Here is a 23,822-nt window from a genome sequence, read left to right as displayed (position 1 = left end):
ATACATGAGAAGTCTGAGACATAGACAGCTAAGTGGCTTGTCCAGGATCACATAGCCAGTCTGTGTCTGAGGCAGATCTTGAGCCCAAGTTTTTGTTACTCTACAAAGGCCAGCCCTAAATCATCCCAACATACCAACCCTCAACTTTTTGTTATGACCCTTGCAAAAATCCTCTCAAATGAGGAAGAATTGTTTGTGGTGGGATGTGAATCTGAGTCTTCTTTATTTTCTATCCTACACTCTATCCATTATACCATGCTTGGTCTGGAGCCAAGTTTCCAGTAATCACTCTAATTTTCATAGCTGCCTTTAATTATCACATTGCCAACCTGGTTGGTATGGGAATGTGAATGGCTTTGTTTATGTAGACATTTATGGGAGGCTGGAAATTGAGAAGTATTGGCATGGTGGTGATCATTGTATTTGTTCTCCTCAGGACCTGCCATATACACAACCACCATCAAAACCTATTCGACGAAAATTCCGACCTGAAAATCAAGTAATGGAAAACCAAGAACCTTCTTCTGTGAGTGGGACATCTTCCGTGCCAACTGTGAAGCCACATGCACCAGTCCAAAAGTAAATAGAACAAATAACTAAAAGAAATGATAGTTTTATAAATTCTTAAGGCTGCTCCTTTCTTTCTCTCTCTCTTATCCTTTCTTCTCCTCCTAACTCATCAAATTAAATGGCCTGGCCACTAATCCTAGACCTGTAAGTTAATGAATGTAAGTGAGAAAATTCCTTTTATCAATACAGATTATTATCTTCTCTACAACAGTCAATAGAATTAGAGACATGCCTGTGGGGTGCTGATATGTTGAGTGACTCAAAAGTTCAAGGTCACTCACATAGTATATATCAGAGGTGGTACTTAAACCCAGGACATCAATATGCCACTGGGTATTTCTTGTACATGGTAAAAATAAAACGAGTTGACATTCTTCACCATTTGCCTGGGTTATATCCTGTTTTGGCTAGGACAGGTAGCTATTTTCATGAATGTCAAACCCACTTCAGTTGGAGTAGGAATTTTTTTTTTCTCAGAAGCATTTTCTCTTTCAAACTGAATTGTTAAAATAAGGTTTGCAAAGTGCTTTACCTATCTTGTGTCATTTGTTCCTTACCACAATGTTGGGAGGTTTTTCTATTATTATCTCCATTATCCTCATGAAGAAACTGCAGTCTAGAAAGGTTAAGTAACTTGTCCAAAGTCACATAGTAAGTGGCAGATCTGTAAGTTGAACTTAGGTCCTCTGACTTTACAAGCTGCATTCTTTCCCATGAACCATTGGATTGTACTGTAGGTCTCCCTTTCACTCCTGAATGTGTGTGTAGGGAAAATTATTGACATCCCTAAGGAAAACTTTTTATTTGAAGATAAAGAAAAATGAACAAGTACAGTTTCAGCAATCAGAAATGGTGGTCTGATTTTTACTTAGGGAAGTGAAAGAGGGACAAGGGAATAGGCTGAGATTTCTATGGTGCCACACATAATATAGATGGTGAACTTTTTGGTATCCCTTAGTATATGGTGCTGATGATGATATAATTGAATACTTCAAATGACTGTTTTTCTCTGCCCCTGCTTCTCTCTCCTAATGTTTTTCAGATCAGACTAGTCTTGGTCCAACTCAGGGTCATGAATTAGAACTAGAAACTGCCTCATTGAATTTACTCTTGTCAGAACCAGATCTGGGAGATCCAGCCTGAATGCTATCCATAGTTTGAAAGTCTTGGGAAAGCTCTGGGCTGAGAAGACTGTAGAAATTTAGGATTTAGAAAAGGAAGAGTCCTGAGAGATCTCATCTATATCTATGCTGTGGAAGATCTAGGCATTTGAATAATAGTCTGAGTCACAAGATAAAATCTAATAAATCTCTAGATTTCTAAGCTTCATTCTATCCTATTGGACTATTCTTCTTTAAGTCCACATCTCATGTTGTCACTCACATTCAGTGCTCTGACAATCAATTAATCAATCAGTCAGTCAGTCGGTCACCACATTGCAATCTCATTTGGTAATTGTTGGGACCCAGTAGAATATAATGTAGCATCTAGCTATGACCTAGACTTTTTTTTAAGTGTATGCTTTATCTTCCTCTACTGGATCTCCATGTCATCAAGTTCTGAATCCACTGGGATTATATCTCCCCTGACATCCAGTTCAGTGGGTAGCATACTGTACATGCTTTGAAAAACAGTCAGTTTTAAGAATTAGACTATTTTTCACAAAATGAATTGAGTTGTCACTGCCTATTGCAGTTGGGGGAGACCCGCTATCTCGAAATTATGTCCTTGAGATTAGATTTCTGGATGATCATCTACAGGAAAACCAACTCTGTGATTTGCATGACTCTTCCTATTCTGACAGTCAGGTCTGTTACTTAGGAATGATCTAAGTTAGGGCTAAGGAAACATGTGGGTGGCGGGGCAAGCTTCTTATTTCTGGATTTATAATGTCCTTGGCTGCTATATTAGAGAAGCTTTGCATACATTCTAAAGCCCCACAGATAGTGTAGGCACACACACACACACACACACACACTCTCTCTCTACCATTTTCATGCTGTTGGCTCTGGTAATGAAGAAAGAAAGCAACATAATGCAGGCTGCTCTGTGTATTATAGAATTACTTCTTCATTGAGCATGCTTTTCTATTCTTAAGACTTGCCCAAAGGGCATGAGTAGCTCTTTAAATGCCATTGATGCTTATACACAAGAAGCATTTCAGTTAAAATAATTTGTCTGAAAGACATTTTTTTACTAAAATGTCACATGGAAGGTCAAGTAATTGAATAAGTGCACATCATAGCTATTCTTTAGGTCATGAAATATGAAATCTAAATATGTTTATATTCTATAAGTGTAAAAGGAATTATATTTCTTCCAGAGGTTATTGGCTCAGTATTCTTTCCTTCCCTCCTTTCTTTCTCTTTCTTTCTTCTTCCCTCCTTCTCTCCTTTCTTTATTTCTTCATTCCTCTTCCTCCCTCCCTCCCTTTCTTTGTTTCTTCATTTCCTTCCTTCCTTCCTTCCTTCCTTCCTTCCTTCCTTCCTTCCTTCCTTCCTTCCTTCCTTCCCTTTTTTTCTTATTAACAAGCATGGGCTCCTTTATCAATTGAAGCTCTCCTCCATCTTCAAAGTCTGGGTCCTTTTTTAAAAAAAATTATTTTTTGCTTCACTTCTTTGCAGACAGTCTTCTAAGCAGAAGAAGGCAATCCAGACGGCTATTCGGAAAAACAAGGAGGCCAATGCAGTGCTAGCAAGGTTGAACAGTGAGCTTCAACAGCAACTAAAGGTGAGAAAATGCACTGAATTTAGACTTGGAGTATCCAGTTATTTTTTACCAATGTCCACAGAACTGATCCCTCTCTTATGAATGAGACTGACTGCTTTGTTTCTGAACTCACAATGTCAAAGAATATTAGAGTTGGAGAAGAGACTTTTGCAACCGACCACCTTATCCAAGGCATATCAGAAAAGGAAATCCTTACCACAGTTCATCTAGTAAATGAACTTCCAACTTTTACTTGAAACTTCTTATTGTGGGTGAAGGAGATTCCAAAATTGCTGAAATAGCCCATTGCACTTTTGGGCAATTCTGATTGTTAGAAAGTGTTTCCTGATCCGAAGGCTAATTTGAATCTTTACAACTCTCTACTCCTTTGCATCCTGGGCTCTTTGAATGAAAAAAAGAGGGAGGGAGGGGATATACCTTGCCTGAAAAGAGTAAGTACTTATTAAATGATTATTGATTTTACTTGACTCCCAAAATCAAGTTCATTCCCAAATATTTGGGAGAGATAGTTAAGTAATGTCTTAATAATATGTTCTAAAAATAATGTTCTAATGTCTAATATTCTTCAGACTTAATGTTTGGGGACTAGAAGAATAGCAAAATAAAATATATTGCTATTAGAGCAGGGTTGTCTGAATCACCTACATGTGAATCTTAAAAGATTCCAACCCCTTCTTAACTAGATACAAATGTTTCCTGAGGTCTAACTAGTCAGGCCACCTAGCCCTGCTTGCATGCTTTGTGTGTGTGTGTGTGTGTGTGTGTGTGTGTGTGTGTGTGTGTGTGTATGTAGACACACATACTCATGTACACAATGTATAAATGAACATGAAGACATATATGCATTTATGTGTATATATGTAATATATATGCATATATTCAAGATATAAATGTGTTATATAGCTATATATCTATAGCATCTGCACACATATATATTAAACCCTTATATGTTGCAGATATGCATGCATATTATAGGGGTGTATGTGATCATTTATATAGTGTATGTATATGTATGTATACATTTTATATACATTTATATATGCACAAATATAACACAAATGGTTAGATATAGACCCAAACACCATGCACACATGTGTTGTATGTGCACATGCAGATAGGGCTCATAATAGGTTATGTTTCCCCACATCAAGTCACACGATACATTTGCATGCATGTGCATACAAATATGTATGTGCATACACACATGTATTTTTCAGAACTCCAGGTTAAGAACACCTTGACTAGATGACCTCAAGACTTCCTTTTAGTTCAGGTTAAGCATGATACCCCCCATTCATGAATGTCTTTTCTTTCCTTTTCCTCCTCCTTTCTGAGTTCTAACCATCCTTCAAAGTTCAGTTCCAACTTTAGATTCAACTCACTAGTATATAAAAGGTAACGTAATGTGTCAGTCAATACTCAAATCAGGCACTAGTGGCAAAAACATTGAATCTAGAGGTAATTCCAGCTCTAATGCTTATTAACTATGATTTCAGGCAAATCATGTCACTTGTGTGTATATGTGTACCTATTGACTGATCTGGACCTTGAAACAAAATATCTAAAAATACATTAGTTAGGAAATTATTAAACTTTTGAATTGGCAGATTTAGTCTTTTTTTCATAAACACACACTTGCATATATATGTAATATGTAATATAATATTTAAATATAAATATTATATCAAATATAGTATATACTGTTATATAACTATATAATTTATTAAAATATACAACTTAACTAGGAATAATGATTAATTCCTCAAACATTTATTAAATATCTCTTTATGTACAAGGTACCAAACTGGGGCTGCCAAGGAATAAAACAAAACAAAACAAAACAAAAATGAAAAGCCATCCCTGACCTCAAGAAACTTACAATCTATATTCTGCAATTTTAGCTAGCAAATCTATTAGCTCAGAGGTTTAAAAGGTAGCTTATGTGCATTATCTCAATTTTTTAAGAAAACTGTGAGAGATGAATTATTGTTATCCATGTATCAACTTCTCCCAGCCATTTCCCCAACTACTAAATGTGCCGTTCACAAATAAGACCTCTTAAAGAAGCTTCAGCTAAAGGGGCATTGTGAAGAGGGCATTGGACTTGGGGTCAGGATGACTTGGATTCAGATGTTGCCTCAGATGTCTATAATAGTTGTATGATCTTGGACAAGTCACAATCTCTCTGTGCCTAAGTTTCCTTAGTTCTCAAAAAAAATAAAAAAAAACAAGGAATTGGACTTTATGGTTTCTAAATCTGGGATTCTATGATCCTTTCTTCACTTTATCTTTGAATATATATGACCAGTGAGTCTATCACTGAGTACAAGTAAAGATCCTTCTTGTTTCTGGGAGGAGGGAAGGCAACAAACATTCATTAGACACCAGTTATGTTAAACACTTTACAATTATTATCTCATTTGATTTTCATAACAACCCTGGGAGAGAGGTGCTATTATTAACCCCATTTTATAGATGAAGAAATTGAGGCAGACAGAGGTTAAAGTGACTGGCCCAAGGACACATAGCTAGTAATTATGTGAGGCTGAATTTGAACTCAGAACTTTCTGATTTCAGGCCCAACACTTTATCCATTGAATCACAGAATCACAATTAGCAATTTAATATTAAATAATAAAAATAATTACTATTTACTCAAAGATCTGTAATTATTTTATTTGTTGATCCTCTCAGTGATTTTGAGAGATTGTGGGTATTATAATCCTCATTTTACTAAGAAACATAGCTGATATGTATATGAGGCAGGATTTGAACATGGGTCTTTCTTATTGCAAGTCCAGAGTTCTGGCTACTATCCCACCTACTTCTAATCATTCCTCTTAGGAATGAGTCATTTTCATTTGCCTTTCAATTTCCCGCCTCTGAAACTCCTGGTCAAGATGAACTCTTAACTCAAGGATCCAGACCCAGGAAATGGGGCTGAAAATTAAAAGGGAATGATAACAGGTATATCTGGAAAGAGTTGAGAATTTCATTGAATTTATCTCACTAAATACCATGAACTATTTTTGTATAATTTTGCACTGACCTTCATTCACATTGTGATAATATTTAATTCTGAACTTGAACCTTCTTTGGAGGATTGTTCTTGTCATGGCATCTCCTCCTCTGATGCCATGACCTTCTTCAAGAATGAAGGAAAACATTATTAGAAACTATGGAGGAAGTATCTACTGCTGAAAAAGCCAAAGAAGGGAGAAAGAAATTTAGGCATGGACTTAATTTTGTCCTTGAGTGGTGGCAGCAAAAATTTAACTGAATCTTGGTTTAAATTCAACTGATATTTTTAAGTGCTGATTATGGACAATGTATTGTACTAGATGCTAGAGGAAATATGAAATATTGGATTAGCCATAATCCCTTTCCTTCTGAAACTTAGTCTAGTTGGAAATATAGGATCATAGATTTAGAGCTGGAAGGGACTTTAGAGGCCATTAAGTCCAGACTTCTCAATTTATAGTTGGGGAAAATGAGACTCAGAGAACTTATACCTAGAGTCACAGTTAGCAGGTATCTGAGGCAGTATTCACACTCAAGTCATCTTGACTCCACTATAGTTCTTTATCCATTATGCCACTGAATTACCTCATGAATTGAACCCAAAGAATTATGGTACAAAGCAATACATATATTATATATATAATATGTATATTACATATTATTATATACATAAAAACATATGTATATAATATAAATTCATAAAAACATGAAATATTAAAAGACTTGTTTGGAAAATGCCATCCATTTCCAGAGAAAGAACTGTGGAGTTTAAATGAAGACCAAAGCTTATTTTCAATTTTTAAAAGTTGTCTTGTGTTTTATGTCATCTTTTTCTCTCTAATGTTTTCTTTCTTCATTTGGATCTGATTCTTTCACAACATGTTCAATATGAATCTATGTTTAGCATGGTCACACATGTAAAGCCTATTTCATAGTTTTCTGCTAGGGGAAGGGTGAAGGGAAGGGAGAGGAGGAGAAAAATTGTATAACTCAAAACTTTGAAAAAAATGATTGGTTAAAAACAACCATTGCATGTAGTTGGAAAAAACAAATAAATAAAATACTTACTTTTTAGAGAAGACATGAAAACAGTGCTGTGTGAAGTCTCAAGGGGAGGAAAGAGCTATGTTATATTCAACTATGATTCCCATTTAGTAATGAGGCTGAGGTAATAAGATCTGATAAACATCCTTACATAGTTCTTAGGAAGGTGCAAAGGGATTGTCACTAGCAATATCTTTTTTAAAAAATATATTTGGGGGTGTATATTCTTATTTATGTATTTCTTGTCTCCTCCAGTATCATCCTGACAACAACCTCAGGACGTTGCTGTAGATGACATTATATCCTCATTTTATAGTTGAGGAAACTGAGCCAGATAATAGTTGAGACGTGGTCCAGATTAGCTATTAAGTGTCTGAGCATAGATTTTGGAGAGAAATTTATTCTTTTTATTTCTGGTTTGTAGCAGCAAAGAATTGAACCTATTTTAATTCAGCTAACATTTATTAAGTACCTATTGTGTGCAGTGCATTGTTCTAGACTCTAGAGATGATACAAAAAACTGGTTTAGCCACAGCCCCTTCTCTCATGAAATTTAGTCTGGTAGAGAATATAGGATCATATTAGATCATAGAGGGCAGGGAATATTTTTTCCTTCCTTCCTTCCTTCCTTCCTTCCTTCCTTCCTTCCTTCCTTCCTTCCTTCCTTCCTTCCTTCCTTCCTTCCTTCCTTATATCCCCAGGACCTAACACACTGATTGGCATAGAGTAAGTAATTAGCTAAATTATTCATAGAGCACTCCAAATCCAGCCTTCTATCTACTCTGACCCCTACCTTCCTAATAAATATTTGGTGATAGATGGGTTTCTTCACCTGTACTGACTCTATTGCTTCCTAATCCACAATCTGAATTAAGTATAAAGTATTCATAGAAATATTTCCTAGAAATATTTCCTTTTCATACCAGACAAAGGAATAGGGATGAACTCTTAGCTATCCTCATTATCACTTTTGTTCATTTCTTTTTATTTTGGATGATTTAGGAAGTTCATCAAGAACGGATTGCATTGGAAAACCAATTGGAACAACTTCGCCCAGTCACAGTCTTGTGACCTTTGGTAAGGAGTGAGAACAACTGACCTCCATTCCAAGGTCTTCCCTTTTCACTTATGGAGCACATCTTCTGAGAAAAGATATCAACCTGAGTAGCAGAGAAAAGTGGAATGCAATCTGTATCCTGTTCCTCCCCCATCCTCTTGCCTCACTTGTCATCCCTTATGTTTCTAACTCCAGGTGGAAAAGTCCTTCAACCCATGGTCAAACTTGAGATTGTGGCTAAGAGTAGAATTTGTCTCATAGCACTCCATTCTTAAATACTTCTTCAGGGTCTTCAAAGATGGAATTCATCACCAAAAACTAATCCAGTTCCCTAGTCCTTCAATAAATTTAGTGCATTATTTATTGAAAGAACTCTTGATTTGTATGGAATCTTATAACTTGTTATCAGGATGCTTGTTTTATATTTGCATTTATAATTCATATGTACTAGTTTTGGTATTCTGGGTATATGATTCCAATAGGCTTGTCTTAGGATATAATATTATATGACTAAGTAAATAAATCTAAGAGTAGCAACAAATTTAGATTGAAGCTGTGCCCACCACTCTCATTTGCCAATAAACCTATGATATAGTGAGTGCCATTTATATTTCATATCTATTTATAAATATATAATCCTTATTTTACATTTAATCTCAGATGTTCTCCTTGATTACATAGCACAATATGAAATAGAGCTTTGAAATGTTATCTGGTTCATTTCATCATGATAGATAATCAAACTAGATGGATTTTTTAATGATCTAATCTGACATAATTAAACAAAGAGTTGTCAAATAATCATTATTGTTCCATACTGATGCAGCATATATACATATACAAATTTGAAAACCAAAAGGAAAACCCAAGAGATGGTATGGGATGACAAATTTCTCTTTACAGTTCTTTGCTTAATATACAGTCCATCCTCTAGAAAGAAAGGTAGAAATGATCAATACCAATACAATATGATCATTTCTGGAACAGAGTTGCTGTTTTCTTTGTATCTCTGTTTTTGTTAACCTGGACTACATGACTGGGTTACATTGAATGGTTAGAAGGAATGGATGAAGATCAAAGGTTACACCAAGCACATCAATACACATATTAATAGTAAAATGTGGGGACCTTAGAATATAATCCAATTCAGTTTGGCCAGAACAAGATCGATTGCATTAGACACAATATTTGTTGTTCAGTTGTTTCATTTGTGCCTGTCTCTTCATGACTCTATTTGGGATTTTCTTGGCAAAGATACTAGAGAGATTTTCTTCTCCAACTCTTTTTGGATGAGGAACTAAGGCAAACAGGGTTAAGTGATTTGTCCAGAGTCACATAGCTAGGAAGTGTCTGAGGGCCAGATAACTCACCAAGGTGAGTCTTCCTGACGCCAGGTCTGTGCACCACCTAGCTGCCCCAAGTTGATATAAAATAATAAATTCCCTTGCAGAATTTTAGCCCCATAGAAGTTCAGATAGGCGTCTTCTCCCCCGGATGTTGGCATCAGAGTTCTTTTTCTTTGCTTCAAACAGGAACCTTTGTCCCTACACATAAAGTTTAAAAGCACATAGAAAAGTGAACTAACTGGTACCTTTCTTAGATAGCTATTTTGCTTCAAAATAGGTCTAGCTGAAGGCCTCATTGATGCAAATAGTATGAACCTCTCTTTTCCTCTTAATGCTTAATGCACCCATCTTGGTTATCCCTAAGAAGGATTGGGTATATGTGTATATGTGTGTATGTTAGTGTGTTGTGAGGGAATTCTAGAATTCCATTGGAAATTGATTGTGGCATTTGGAAATATAAATACAGTGAAGCACTTTGGGCAGAAGCTAATTTTTTTAAGATTCTTTAGAGCAGTCACAGCCATGAGTTTACCAATCATTGTCTTTGTGAAGGAATCTTTCTCCCCCACTCAAATGAAATCATGTAGTATTTGAGGAATTTTATTATGTGTTGCAAATTTTCATTTTTATTTGCTTTGAAAATGTTTGGAAAGGGGGCAGCTAGGTGGCAGCTTGGTAGTTCTGAGCTGCAGTAGTACAAAGTTGTCCTTGATGACCATGCCAAATCAAATATCAATGTGAAGATCCCCTGGGAGTGGGGAGCCACCAACTTAGGCTGCCTAAGGAGGGATGAGTGGCCCACAATGAGGAAAATGGAGCAGTTAAAATTTCCCCACTAATTATTAATGAGGAGGAGCTGTAGTCACAGCTACATACCTTTACACACATTTACACATACACATGTATGCTTACATAAATGAAAAATGAAAGAAAATCCCTAGAACTCTTTCTACTTCACTTCTTTTCCTTCTCAATTTCTCACTCCTCTTTAATCTCCAACCTCCTTCTCCCCCTCCCCCTCCTCCCTACTCCACTTTCTTCTACAGACACGCACACTCAAAAAAGTAGACTGTCCCTTCTGACATTGAGTTTTTCCAGGTTATATTTTATGTAATCTGCCTTTTAAAAGTTTCCTTTAGCAGCAACAAATTTTAGGAATAATGGTTTTTGTCTGAACCTTTTAGATCTTGCTTGGCTTGTGCTGCATATAAAAGAGTCATGCAATTTTCTAACATTTTGGATAGCATTTCATATTTCACTGCTTATTCTATAAACAAATATATATTTGAAAGTCTACATATTTTAAAAGCTGAAATGATTTCTCCTCATAATATAGGACCATTTCATAATCCAATGCCAGGAATATATAACCTGGACAAGTTTCCTTTCTTTTTTTTTATTTTTTATTTTTTGCTTTTTAGATTTTTTTTCTTTTTCACATTGGACAATCATAACATCTGAAATATCATCAGTGTTTGACATTATATCATAGAGTAAGTCATATTGCCCTGGATTGTCTTGGCTTTACTTATTTATAATCCTAATGAATTAAATGTCTAAGGTTGATTTAAAATTTTTTTTATTTAGAAAGCTTTTATTAATTTTGAGTTTTACAATTTTCCCCCATTCTTGCTGATTATTTAAAAAAAAGAGCTATTATGTTTGTGGACTTGGCACTAGTCAGTGTACCTTTTTGTCCAAGGACACACCTCACTAAATTCAGAAAGGCTTGTCTCCAGAATATTGGTCATCTTATGTGACATTATTTTGGCCATTGTAGTTTGCAAGGATGATCTACCAAGTCTTGGAAAGATTGGGATCTGCATAGATAAGGGGTATATTCACACTAAGAAATAATGTATCTTTAAAGTAAGATTAAATGTCCTATTATCCAGTGTTGCCTAGCCGGTTGCCATCTCTCTCTGTCTGCATATAAATATGGACATACACTTAATATATTAAAAACCTGTATTTTAAGTGTGCATGTACCAATAAGATATGTATATGTATATTTGTGTACAACTTTATTTTAGGATGCCTACCCATCCATTTTTATTTGGTTTATAGTGAGAAATGAGACTAGGCATTACTGTAGCTACCAACATTCTATTAACATTCTATCATTATCAGTGTATTAACATTGAGATTTGACCATAACATTTCTAGGGAGTAGAACTGAAAGCAGGTCCATATTGTATCCCATCCAAAGAGTGAGTAAAAATGATAATGGAATTTTGAATTTAGTAGTAGATTTGAGTTTTTTGAGGGGTGGGTTGTAAGTAGAGAACTCCTACTGAGGAACTTACTCTTTTTTTGGTACATGAAAATAACCTTGTTTTCTTTTTAATTAAAGATTTTATTTGAGTTTTTGAGTTTTACAATTTTCCCCCCAATCTTACTTCCTTCCCCCCACAGAAAGCAATCTGGCAGTCTTTACTTTGTTTCCTTGTTGATCCAAATTGAGTGTGATGAGAGAGAAATCATATCCTTAAGGAAGAAACAAAAAGTCTTAGAGATAACAAGATCAGACAATAAGATATCTGGTTTTTTTTCCCCTAAATTAAAGGGAATAGTCGTTGAACTTTGTTCAAACTCCACAGCTCTTTATCTGGATACAGATGGTATTCTCCATTGCAGACAGCCCAGAAGTGTCCCTGATTGTTGCACTGATGCAATGAGCGAGTGCATCAAGGTTGATCATCACCCCCATGTTGCTGTTAGGGTGTACAGTGTTTTTCTGGTTCTGCTCATCTCACTCAGCATCAGTTCATGCAAATCTGAGGAACTTACTCTAATACAGATAGGAATATTCTCAGTAATTTAGAATCTTAAAGATTTTCCTTGTGGGAGGAGAAGTTGGATCAATCATCCAGAAGACATCAGAGGGAAAACTTGAACCTAGATCTTTCTGGCATCAAAGAAAAATCTCTTCTGTTATACCACACTACCTGTCATGCTTCATATCGTTTAGAAGTCATAAAAATGGCAGTTTGATTTTTCTTTTCTTTGGTAAGTTAAATAATGGGTTTATAATAATATTTAATAAAAAATTAAATATAAAAGAAATGGTGTTCTAAGAAAGGTAAGACCCAGGGTAAGATCAATATTGAAGAAAAAAATAAAATTTCAAGATGAGGAATGTTACAGAACTAGATATTCTTCTAAAAATCCCTTTAATTTTTGAGTAGCAAATAATTTTTGAGAAGCAATAATTGTACAACATAGCTGTTGCTCAATATAGACTCTTCATTATTTATGAGATTAAAGAATTCTTTAAAGTTCTGGAGATTCTATTATGGTAAGAATTCTATTCGGTAATTTGTGATTTATTGGATCTAAAATATAAAGTCTTAGTATTATTTTAAAATGAGTAATCAAAAATTTTCTATTGATAATGATTTTCTTATAGCTGCAATCTCTGAAAAATCTATTGAATGGGTTTATATGCTTGTGCTTATTTATAAATGGCCTTGGCCTTTCCTCCACATTTTCTTCTCTCAAGGTAGTGAGTTCCTATCAAGGAAACTCAGATGTAAGAATCTGGAAATAACATTTTTTTTCATAATTTGCCTCTCACCAAGTTAATACTTTTATGGCATCTTTTTCAGCAAACAAAACAGTCTTGACAAGTGAATGTATATCCTGCCCACTATGGGTACAAATTAGATACTCAACAAAATTTTATTTGGTAGGTGTCTATGTGCCCCCATGCACGCGCGCATGTGTGTGTGTGTGTGTGTGTGTGTGTGTGTGTGTGTGTGTGTGTGTTTTGGATGATCTTGGCCTTTGGTTTCATTGATGTTGGGAACACACACCCTCCACCAATGCAGAATGACATTTACGGTGCAATTTAGAATCTTTGAGAGTTTTCTGAGACACTGAACAGTTAATTTACCAAGGGTCACATAGTTAGCATATCAGAGAAAAGAACTTGAACTCAGGTCTTTTTGAGTGTAAATTCCTATCCTTGTTTTATGTTTCTCTACAAATACATGCAATATATCTGTATATATCAAACATATCACTTATATCTGATGTTTGTATGAATGTACATACATTCAAACATATACATGTGATTTCCTAAAAGCTATTAAAGCTTAAAATATCTCTGTTTTGAGATATACACATATATAAATACATACATGTATTTATACACATATTTGTATATGCACATGTATAAATATGTGAAAGAGTTGACCCTAGAAAGTTATAGTCTAGTCAGAAAGGACTTGGAATACCTTCAATCCTTAGAAGAGTTTTGCTATTTTATGCTTTGAAAATTCACCTGCAACTTTTTTGAGCTGATTTCATTATTGTAGATATTTTGGGAAAGATTGGGAATGTAAATTTTTAACTTTAAGGACCAGATTACATTTGAGTTGAGAAATTCAGAAAAAGGAATTATTGGACTACAGTGAGGAAACTTTTAGGTTCCTCAATCACACTGCTGTATGATATAACCATATCACAAAAACAATGACTTTTCACTACTCTGCCTCACTTAAATCAAGTCAAACATCACCAATGATGTCTTTAATCCTCTTTGAAAATGGAGGACAAGCAACAACAACAATATTCTACTACTTAGTTTAGGCTGTATTCAGGAGATATTAAGAGTAACAAATATCCCATTGCAGAGATATAGGTCATCTGAGTTTCAGAAGAGCAGTTGATAAAAGCCTCCATTGCATCCGGTTTAGGTAATAAACATTAAAAAAATAGTACTCTTAGCACAATTCAGGCACATTAAATGGATCAAAGTCAAGAAGATCCTTCTTTCTTCTTCATAGCTACTGGGTCAAGTACAAGATATAAGAATTAAATGTTCTATTTTAACCTCTAAAATAAATGTCTATTTTTTCAAAAGTCATACTTTAGTAATAATAGTTCAAAAGTATATAGCGCTTTAATAGTCTATCAAAGCACTTTTCAAAGAACCCCCATGAGATCAAAGTATTATTCTTATTTCACAGATGAAGAGTCTGAGACTCAGAGAGGTTGTAACTTAAGATCACATACAGCTAGTGAGCAAGAGAATCAGGACTGCAGTCCTGGTCTTCTGATTTGAAATCTAGTGCTCATTCTCCTATATCACAGCTGCTTCTGTAAATATGATATTTTTCTTCCATTATCTTTTTTTGGACAATGAGCTAAGAAGTTGGCTTAACATTTTACTTAACCTTACTCTCAATCATTTGGCATCACAATATTATTGGGAATATTCTTGTCACTGACCCTTAAGATTAAATCTCTGTAGTTACTGTATATTTGTATTTTTACTTGTACATAGGACTCACAGATTAATTTACTGCCTCTTTTCACATTGGTCAAAATGTTTGTTTAGTATGTAGTTTATGCTATTCACATACAATTTGGAAAATGTACAATACATTAAACTGGGGTGCTATGTTGAAATAAAAATGTACGTTAACTTCAAAATGTGTGCCCTTCCTTTTTGTGTACTGTGTTTTATATTTAATCTAAAGAGACTTTAATGCAAGTAATATGAAAAAGGAATCTCTACTAGACTGTAAGCTCTATGAGGGTAGGGACTCTGAGCTTTTGATTTCTTCCAGTGTCTTGTCTTGTCCTCTGCACACAGTAAAAAAATGTTTGGGAAATTGCTTTTCTTGGTTGAAGATCTGGGAATTGAGAAGGAAGGAATGGTTTAGAATAGAAAGATTTTTAATACTTACCTAATTAATATTTTAATAAGTAGAATTACAATAAATTAATATAATGATATATATGAAATTATGATAACATAGTGTTATGATAAAACACATATTGGGCCTGTGAAAATTGAGCAAATGTGTTATAGTGTTTGGTTTATCTAGGACTTATTTGTAAGTCATGAAGAGCTCACTGTGAAACTTGCCATGTTTATTTGGGACCTTATCACTGATCTTGTTCAGAGATTGGACTGCTTATGATATCAGTAGATGAGTAACATCAGGATAGAGAAAGAGACACATACCCTTTCTACTCTGCATATTGTTATTTGACCTGCAGAAGTAACATCTATAGGATTTATTGATGGCCATTTTTGCTTCTATTTCTTTTTCCTTGGAGGTTGATTGTTACTTAATTCTAATTGAATAAACCTGTTTCAGGTTTCTGCTTACCAGGTTAGTTTACCTAATGCTATGACCTTGTGGTCATCCACATCATTTACATTTGTGTTGTGAATGAATTCTGTATCCTTACAAAGATTCATTTCTTCCTATTTGACTTGACATTAGCCTCTTTCAACTCAATGGGCAGCAGATGTTTCAAATCCATCAATAAATATTTATCAAAACCCTACTATATAGGTCCAAAACTTTAGAGCATGGGCTAGAAGTAGGGAGGGACTAAATAAAAGATTAATATAAGGGCCCCTGTCTTCAAAGATTACAATCTAGTCTGTAAGAAAAAATCTTCACTATGCAATTCATTGTACAATCATAGAGCCATCAAATTGATTTCCCAGCACTGTAGAACTCAAGTAGAAATTGAATGACTACTATTCAAGAACGTTGTAGCTGGAATTCTTGTCTAAGTGATTTGAATGGCATGGTTTCCAAGTTCTTTGCTGACTGAAATATTCTGTGGAGCGCTACCTTTAAGCTTCTGGTCAAGTTGTAGAACATACACCTACAGTTCCATATACTTCTAAATTAAAATCATCAGACTTTGGAGAGAATTTAAATCGAAAATTGGAGTTTTAGAATTAGGAGGTACCATAGAGCTAGTACTTTACTCCAACTCTTCTGCTTTTTTTTTCTGAATAAGTAAATTGAGATATAATGACCTTAAAATGACTTGTGCAGATCTGAGACTAGAACTCCTTTCTTCATTTCCAAGACAACTCTTATTTTTACTATCTCACTGGAGAACTATTGATTGCTAGGCATATGAAATATCCTTACTATACCTGTTATGTCTTCATTTAGCATTTCTATACTTTTATTCTCTCATTAATAAAATAAGGGAGCTGGTTTAGATGTCGAAAATTTTCCTCTGGGTCTTGGACTTTGTGATTCCATGACTGCATAAAATAGAGCATTGTATCTCCCTTACCCCCCAGAACTAAAAAGGAAATGTGCTATTGGGGTCTGGAAATTAAATGAGTTTTGTTTTGGGTTTTTTTTTTGTTTGAAAACATGACTACTTGTTTTATTGATCATATCATACATTCTTTTTTTTTTTTAGATTTTACAAGGCAATGGGGTTAAGTGGCTTGCCCAAGGCCACACAGCTAGGTAATTATTAGGTGTCTGAGGCCAGATTTGAACTCAGATACTCCTGACTCCAAGGCCAGTGCATACATTCTTTGATATGATATTTTAAGAAAGAAGGTCACAACCCAGACCACAAGGGAATTAACCTAAACATAATAGACCAAATTGGGGAAGAAGAGGGAGGGAGAAAAGGTTTTAGGGATGACAGAATAGACTTTTTCCATCTAATTTTTATGGTTCTTGGATTGGTGTCCATATTATACTAAATATTTTTTAGAATTTGGCCAAGACTGAATGATGTGGATACTATTTTCTTTAAAGCATTTGGATATCATTTTCCCTTAGGAATAAATTGAAGTTCAGTTTGGAGCTAGAATGGAACTGAAGGACTATCTAATTTTAATTTAATTTTACAAGTGGGAAAAAATGAGACCCAGAAAAGTTAAGTAATTTGTTCAAGATCAAATAAGTGAGAAGGATTAGAAGCCATATTTGAATACAGATCTTCTGTCTCTAGACTTAGATTAATCTGAAATTTCTAAGTCATTTGTTGAATAACACTCAAAACATCTTAAAACCAACGGAGGTAGGAAATGGTGTCCTCTAGGGAAACTTTAAATGCCCTAAATGAAGCATTGACATCACTTGGGACTCCATCAGGGTAGTCAGACAGATTTGTGAAACTAACCTCATGTAGTAAACTCTGAAATTTTCTTCTCTGACTATACCCTTCTTATCTGTGCTTTTTTACTCTTCTACTCACTCCTTCTGAACCTATTTATCTCTTACTAGAAGCATCAGTTCCTTGATCCTTCCCTGTTCCCCTTGTCTCTCATCTTGGTTGTAGCTTCACTCTCTTCCTTTCCTTTTTGACTGCTATTTCAGGAAAGGGCCTACACCAAAGACTCTACACATCCATCTTAAAACCTGAATTGCAAGAACTCAGAGTTGAGAAATAAATACATCCTTAATGTTTGATGTATGTCAAAAGTGCCCTTTCATCTTGGGATGAGCTGGTGCCATTTATAAGTTCATTCTGGTTCAGTAGGTATTTACTGACCCAAATATCCAGTCAATATGCTTTGTTTCCTATACTCACAACTTGAATGCATCCCTAGTGCTTGAGGTGACAAACCACAGGAGCCACCACCTTCCACAACACTTTTCAGTCATCACAGGACCCATATATTAACTGATTTCTCCCCACATTAAGACAAAATTATTTTTTTCCTTTTATAATTCCTCTCCATTTTAGCCCTATCCCTCAAAAAAGCCATAGCCATTCTCCTTTGCCCAACATGCCTCCTGGAATTTTCACCCTATTGTTAAATTTCCCTTCATACTTAATTTCATCTCATATTATTTCTACTTTCTGGCAATCATAGAAACTTGACTCTCCAGAAAATACTTCATGGCTGGCCACACTCTCATCTGCTATTTGAGCCTTCTTTTATATCCTCTGACACTTTACATGGAAAGAAGGAATCAGCCTACTGCTAGATTCCTATGATCACTTCCTAAACCTCCCTCTGCCAACATCACTGTTCAACTTACTTCCTATGAGGTTTGGGTCATCCATCTATGTCAACCATTCAGATTCTGGCTATGAAATACTAAACCTAAGGTTCATTTATCCTTCCCCCTTCCCTTTTTTCCCAGGACTAGTTAGATTGGAAGCTCTTATGGACCCACCCAACTGTTGATTAGCAGAGAAATTTTTGAGCTGTTCTATTTCCAGCCTGGGCTGGTTTACCATCTTATCAACTTCAATCCTACTATAGTGCAAACCTCTCAAACTCAAACAATCCACCAACATCAGCTTCTCCTGGAATTAGAAATTATAAGAATATGCCACCATGTCTGTTTTATTCTCCCGCATTTTTTTTTAGGTTTTTGCTAGGCCATGGGGTTAAGTGGCTTGCCCAAGGCCACACAGCTAGGTAATTATTAAGTGTCTGAGACCGGATTTGAACCCAGGTACTCCTGACTCCAGGGCTAGTGCTCTATCCACTGCACCATCTAGTTGCCCTGTTCTCCCTCATTTTAAAAAGAATTCAGAACCTGGCTCATGGTTCTTTTCAATTCTATGAGTGCCCTCATGATTGGAGACTTTATCATATATATGTTGATATTACCTTGGCTAACATGACCTACAAATTCATCAATATCTCTAATGACTTACATCTTTAACTGTTTTATTGTTTTTATTGTTTTTATTGTTTTATCATTTTATTGTTTTATTGTCATGTTTTAGATTTCTGTACTATTCATGACTACACCAATGGTATCTCAAACTAAATTTTCCTTTTTGATTATCCTTAGATCCTTTGATCTATCCTTAGAGTAGTAAAGGTCCTTGCTTCCTTTGGATTGACATGATTTCATGAATGGATACTTCTTCTAAAGAAAGCAGAGCCTCCAACTGGCCTCCAATTTCTAATTTCTAGTATTCAATTTTCAGTGAGTTTTCTAATTTTCTGAGGTCATTCCTAAAGGATTAATATTTATTCCTTACCTCATTAGGAAATATCATAAAAGCATTCTTTCTTGGCAAAGAAAGAAATGGAGCGCTGGCAGAATTAGTTTGGAGAGAGATTTTTGAAGTGGGGCACAGGTCTGAGTCACTGGAGGAACCTAAGACCTTAAATGCCTTTGCTTCCCACACTTGGGACTGCAGAGTTAAATATGTATACAATCATAAGTGCATTAATCCTGCAGAACAATTTGAAGCATGGATGGGTTCTCTTGATCTTTAATAGGTACAGTAGCTGTGGGTCCAATTCAAAATAATTGCAGGGCACCTACTTTATATATGACTTTGCCTTAGGTGATCTGTCATTTTTTTAGTTTACAAACAGATTGTAGAAAATTTCAGCCTCAGAAACAATCCCTTCTCTCTTCTTGGATCTTCTTTTCTTCTCATTTTGCAGATGAAGACACAGAATCAAAGAAGCCGGGAATTCTGGATGAAGAGCAGGGGTTGTTAACATGAGGTCCAAAAATTTGTTTAAAAAAATTTATATATAACCATATCTCAAATATAATTTTATTTCTATTTTCTATATTTAATTTATATATATATATTTATAAATGTGTTTATATTTATTTAATTTACTATTTTTTATGTTTTTATTTGGAAATTTATTCTAAATATAATAAAACCAAATATAATTGGTTTCATATATAATTCTATATATTTTGTGCATTTAAAAACATTACTCAGAGACAATATTTGTAGGCTTTACCTGACTGTCAAAGGATACATGTGACACATAAATTGACCTCTGCTGCCTAGCTTTTCCATCTGTAAAATGAGACCTTGGAATCAAATTTGACTTCACACACTCACTAATTTATGTGAACTTTGTGCAAGTCACTTTACTTCTCTCAGTTTTAGTTTTCTCATCTGTTAAAATGGGAATAATAATAGTCCTTACATTCCAGATTGTTGTATGAATAAAATAATATTTTAAAGTGCTTTGGAAAATTTAAAGGTATTTTATAAATACTATCTATTTATTATCAGGTTCAAAGCTCTCATTTTATAGATAAGGAAGCAGAGGACCACAAAAGGTAGATAGCTTGACCAATATCACACAGGCAATAAGTATCAGGGGTGAGATTTGAACCAGTATCTAGAGAACAAATCAGTGTTCTTTCAAGTAAGACAATCCTATTCTGAGGTTCAGGGAGGAATGAAGAACTGCCTCCCTACTTCTCTTTCACATCCTCAGGAAACTGTTTGGGGATGGAGAAAGGTAGGAGGTGTTTGTTTGAAGGTAGATGGATGAGGATCATGTAAGAAGGTACTTATTTGGGGTGGTTAGGTGGCTCAGTGGAGCACCTGCCCTAGAGTCAGGAGTACTACCTCAGTTCAAATCCAGCCTCAGACACTTAATAATTACCTAGTTGTGTGGCCTTGGGCAAGCCACTTAACCCCATTTTTCCTTGCAAAAAACCATAAAAAAAGATACTTATTTGTCACTTTGTAATTTCTACGTGGGAAAGACCTTAGTTTAAAAAGGCCAAAATCTCTGGGGTTATCTCCAGTTGACTTGTATTATGTCTTGTCACTGGACCCAGATGGCCCAGAGAAGAGAGTGAGGCTATTGACTTTGCATAGTCCTGTCTCAGTTATATCCAATTCACTTGCAAATCATTACATCACTCTCCCAATGAAAGAACAAACAACAATAAGAATAACATAGGTTCATTTCTGTAGAAACTTGTGAGATATGAAGAAGAATGATGAATTTTAAATCAATTGGAATGAGTCCTGGACTAAAAATTTTGAGATTTATTCCTCTGAAGAACATGTCCTGGGCTATGAAATATCCAGGATATTAGTGGACTATTTCCAGAACATCATATAAATGCTTGGTTTATACAAAATGTACCTAAATTGTTGACATCACTGACTTGGCCTTTAGTTAAGGGATATAGCATATTAAGATTAGGTTTAGTTCTTGGGAGCCTGAATTTACTTATTTTTAAAGAAGTCAAGAAAGGCCAAAAGGCTAATTATCCCAGGTTTCTAATGAACAGTTTTTAAGGAAGCTATAGTGTTTTAAAATTATTGTTGGGATTATTTAGAACTCTTACTCAAAATTTCAGGAAACCTGAGGTCCTCTGGGAAATAAGGGTGCATTTAAAGAGAAATGAATAGTGGAGAAAAAAGGTTTACCATCCTTAGCATCAGGAAGACTTGGATTGAAGTCTGACTTACACTGACTCTGATCTTTTGGGCAACTCACAGACTCATCTTCTGACAAATCATCAGCTACCATGACGGTTAGGTGATATAACTAACTCTTTTTTTTAGGTTTGTTTTGCAAGGCAGTGGGGTTAAGGGACTTGCCCAAGGTCACACAGCTAGGTAATTAAGCTAGGTAAGTGTCTGAGGCTGAATTTAAACTCAGGACCTCCTGACTTCAGGGCTGATTTACTGCGCCACCTAGCTGCCCCATAACCAACTCTTTAACAGGTCATCTCCACACCAGTCACCTAGCTTTGAATCTGTCCCTTTTGGATTTGGTTAACATTGACTTAGAAGTTCCTCTTTTGTTCTTATATTTCTTTGTGAAAACTTGATTTCTTATGGTAGTCTCTTTGATGTTCTTAGCTCTTGACTGAAAAAAAAGCCACAGCTCACTGTGACCATTTTTTTCTTCCAATGTATATGACCTAGAGTAGAAGGAGCGATTGATCAAGTCAGGACTTGGTTAAATACCTGTGCTTTGTGTGTTTTATATTTTAAAATGGGATTTCCTACATTTCCATTCCTTTTAATTTGGTTTATTATAGCCACATCACCTTCCATTTAAGACTGATTTGGTTCTTGGATATGCAATGCTTTTTATTTATTTTTTTATTTTTCTATGCTTTTGATTTTTAAAGGATTAATTTTATTACACTGGAATGGATTCCATTTCGTATTTCAACTATAAAAACATTTCTCAGTTTAGTTCAAAAAGTGTAAGACTTCATGGAGATTGGTGTCAGAGGAGGATTGCCTGGTCCACTGCTGAGAGGCATAATGGATAGAAGATTGGAGTGAGAGTGAGAGGCAGAAAAGATTCAGATTTTAATACTTATTCTGATATGCAATAAGTTTCTCTGCAACCTTGGACTTAATCCCTTTGAGCCTCAGTTTTTTCTTTGTCAAATAGGAAAAATAATCATTTTAATATTAGCACAAAAAGTGCTGTAAGGAAAGATGACTTGTATATTTACCATTGATCTCCAGCCTCTAATGAAGCTTCTGTTATACCCTTGTGTCATTCTTCAAAGACCATTATTTATTCCGTAGACTATTGGGCAGCACCATGAAAGCATTTTTTCTTGCAAAGAAAAGAGTCTTCAGTTTTTTGCCACCACAAAAAGAACTACTGTAGATATTTTTGAACATATAGGACCTTTTCCTCGTTCTTTGATCTCTTTGGGATTTGAGCCTAGAAGGGATATATAACTGAGTCAAAGTTCATACACTGAACTTTTGGGCACAATTCTAATTACTCTCTAAGCTGGTTGTATTCTTCACAGTTCTACTAACAAATATATCAATGTTCCTGTTTTCCCATATCCCCTCTAACATTTGCTATTTTCTTCTTTTGTCATATTTGCCAATTTTATGAGTGTGCCAATTCACATTTTTTTCTAATTATTAGTGATTTGGTTCATTTTTTCCATATGATTATACATTTTAGATTTCTGGAAACAATACTCAGTATTGGGATATGACTGAATGAATTAGGATTTATGAATATAATGGAATACTATTATATTGAAAGAAAGAAGTAAATAATTTCTTAGAGTTATGGGAAGTCAAAGAATTGATGTACAATGAAATGAGCAAAACTAGAGCAACTTATATTCTAATATCAATATTATAAAAGCAAATAGTATTAGAGGGAGGGAGAAAAATCTGGAATTCAAAATCTTACAAAAGTGAAGGTTGAAAACACTTTACATATAATTACAAAAATACAATTAACTGAAAAAATAAAATAAAATGAAAGTTTAAAAAGTAAATTCATGTGAATGTTGCCGGTGTAGAACCTCTTTGATTCTATTCTTAGATGTTAGTCATTTTGTAAGATATGTCTACAGATGAAGCAATTTCAGTTGTATTCTACTAATCAAATGGAAATTATCTGTATTCAATGTTTTTTATTACTTTGTGAAAGTAAACTGTTCCAAACTCTTAAAAAAGCAAATAATTATGAAGACATATGCACTGATGAAAAATGAAATAAACAGAACTAGAACAACTTATACAATAACAGCAGCATTGTTTAAAAAATTTTTAAGTTGCAAGAATGCTGATCAGTA

General features: G+C 34.8%; 1 protein-coding gene across 14 annotated transcripts in view; it reads left to right on the top strand.

The window, feature by feature from the left end:
* REPS2 (RALBP1 associated Eps domain containing 2) overlaps positions 1 to 15,427 on the top strand; it is a 260,871-nt gene extending 245,444 nt beyond the window's left edge. For 8 of the 14 annotated variants that reach the window (XM_074192355.1, XM_074192352.1, XM_074192347.1 and 5 more), the window contains 3 exons: positions 437 to 579; positions 3,195 to 3,300; positions 8,368 to 15,426. In XM_074192355.1, coding sequence (XP_074048456.1) covers positions 437 to 579; positions 3,195 to 3,300; positions 8,368 to 8,436 — 318 coding nt within the window. In that variant the 3' untranslated portion in view covers positions 8,437 to 15,426. Of the gene's footprint in view, positions 1 to 436; positions 580 to 3,194; positions 3,301 to 8,367 lie in introns of all 14 variants that reach the window. The other 6 variants (XM_074192348.1, XM_074192359.1, XM_074192358.1 and 3 more) reach the window with 2 other exon arrangements.
* Positions 15,428 to 23,822: the final 8,395 nt, after the last annotated feature.

The sequence above is a fragment of the Macrotis lagotis genome, chromosome 6, assembly GCF_037893015.1.
Source record: "Macrotis lagotis isolate mMagLag1 chromosome 6, bilby.v1.9.chrom.fasta, whole genome shotgun sequence".
In the NCBI taxonomy this organism is placed as follows: Eukaryota; Metazoa; Chordata; class Mammalia; order Peramelemorphia; family Peramelidae; genus Macrotis; species Macrotis lagotis.
This window is presented reverse-complemented; position numbering and strand designations above follow the sequence as displayed.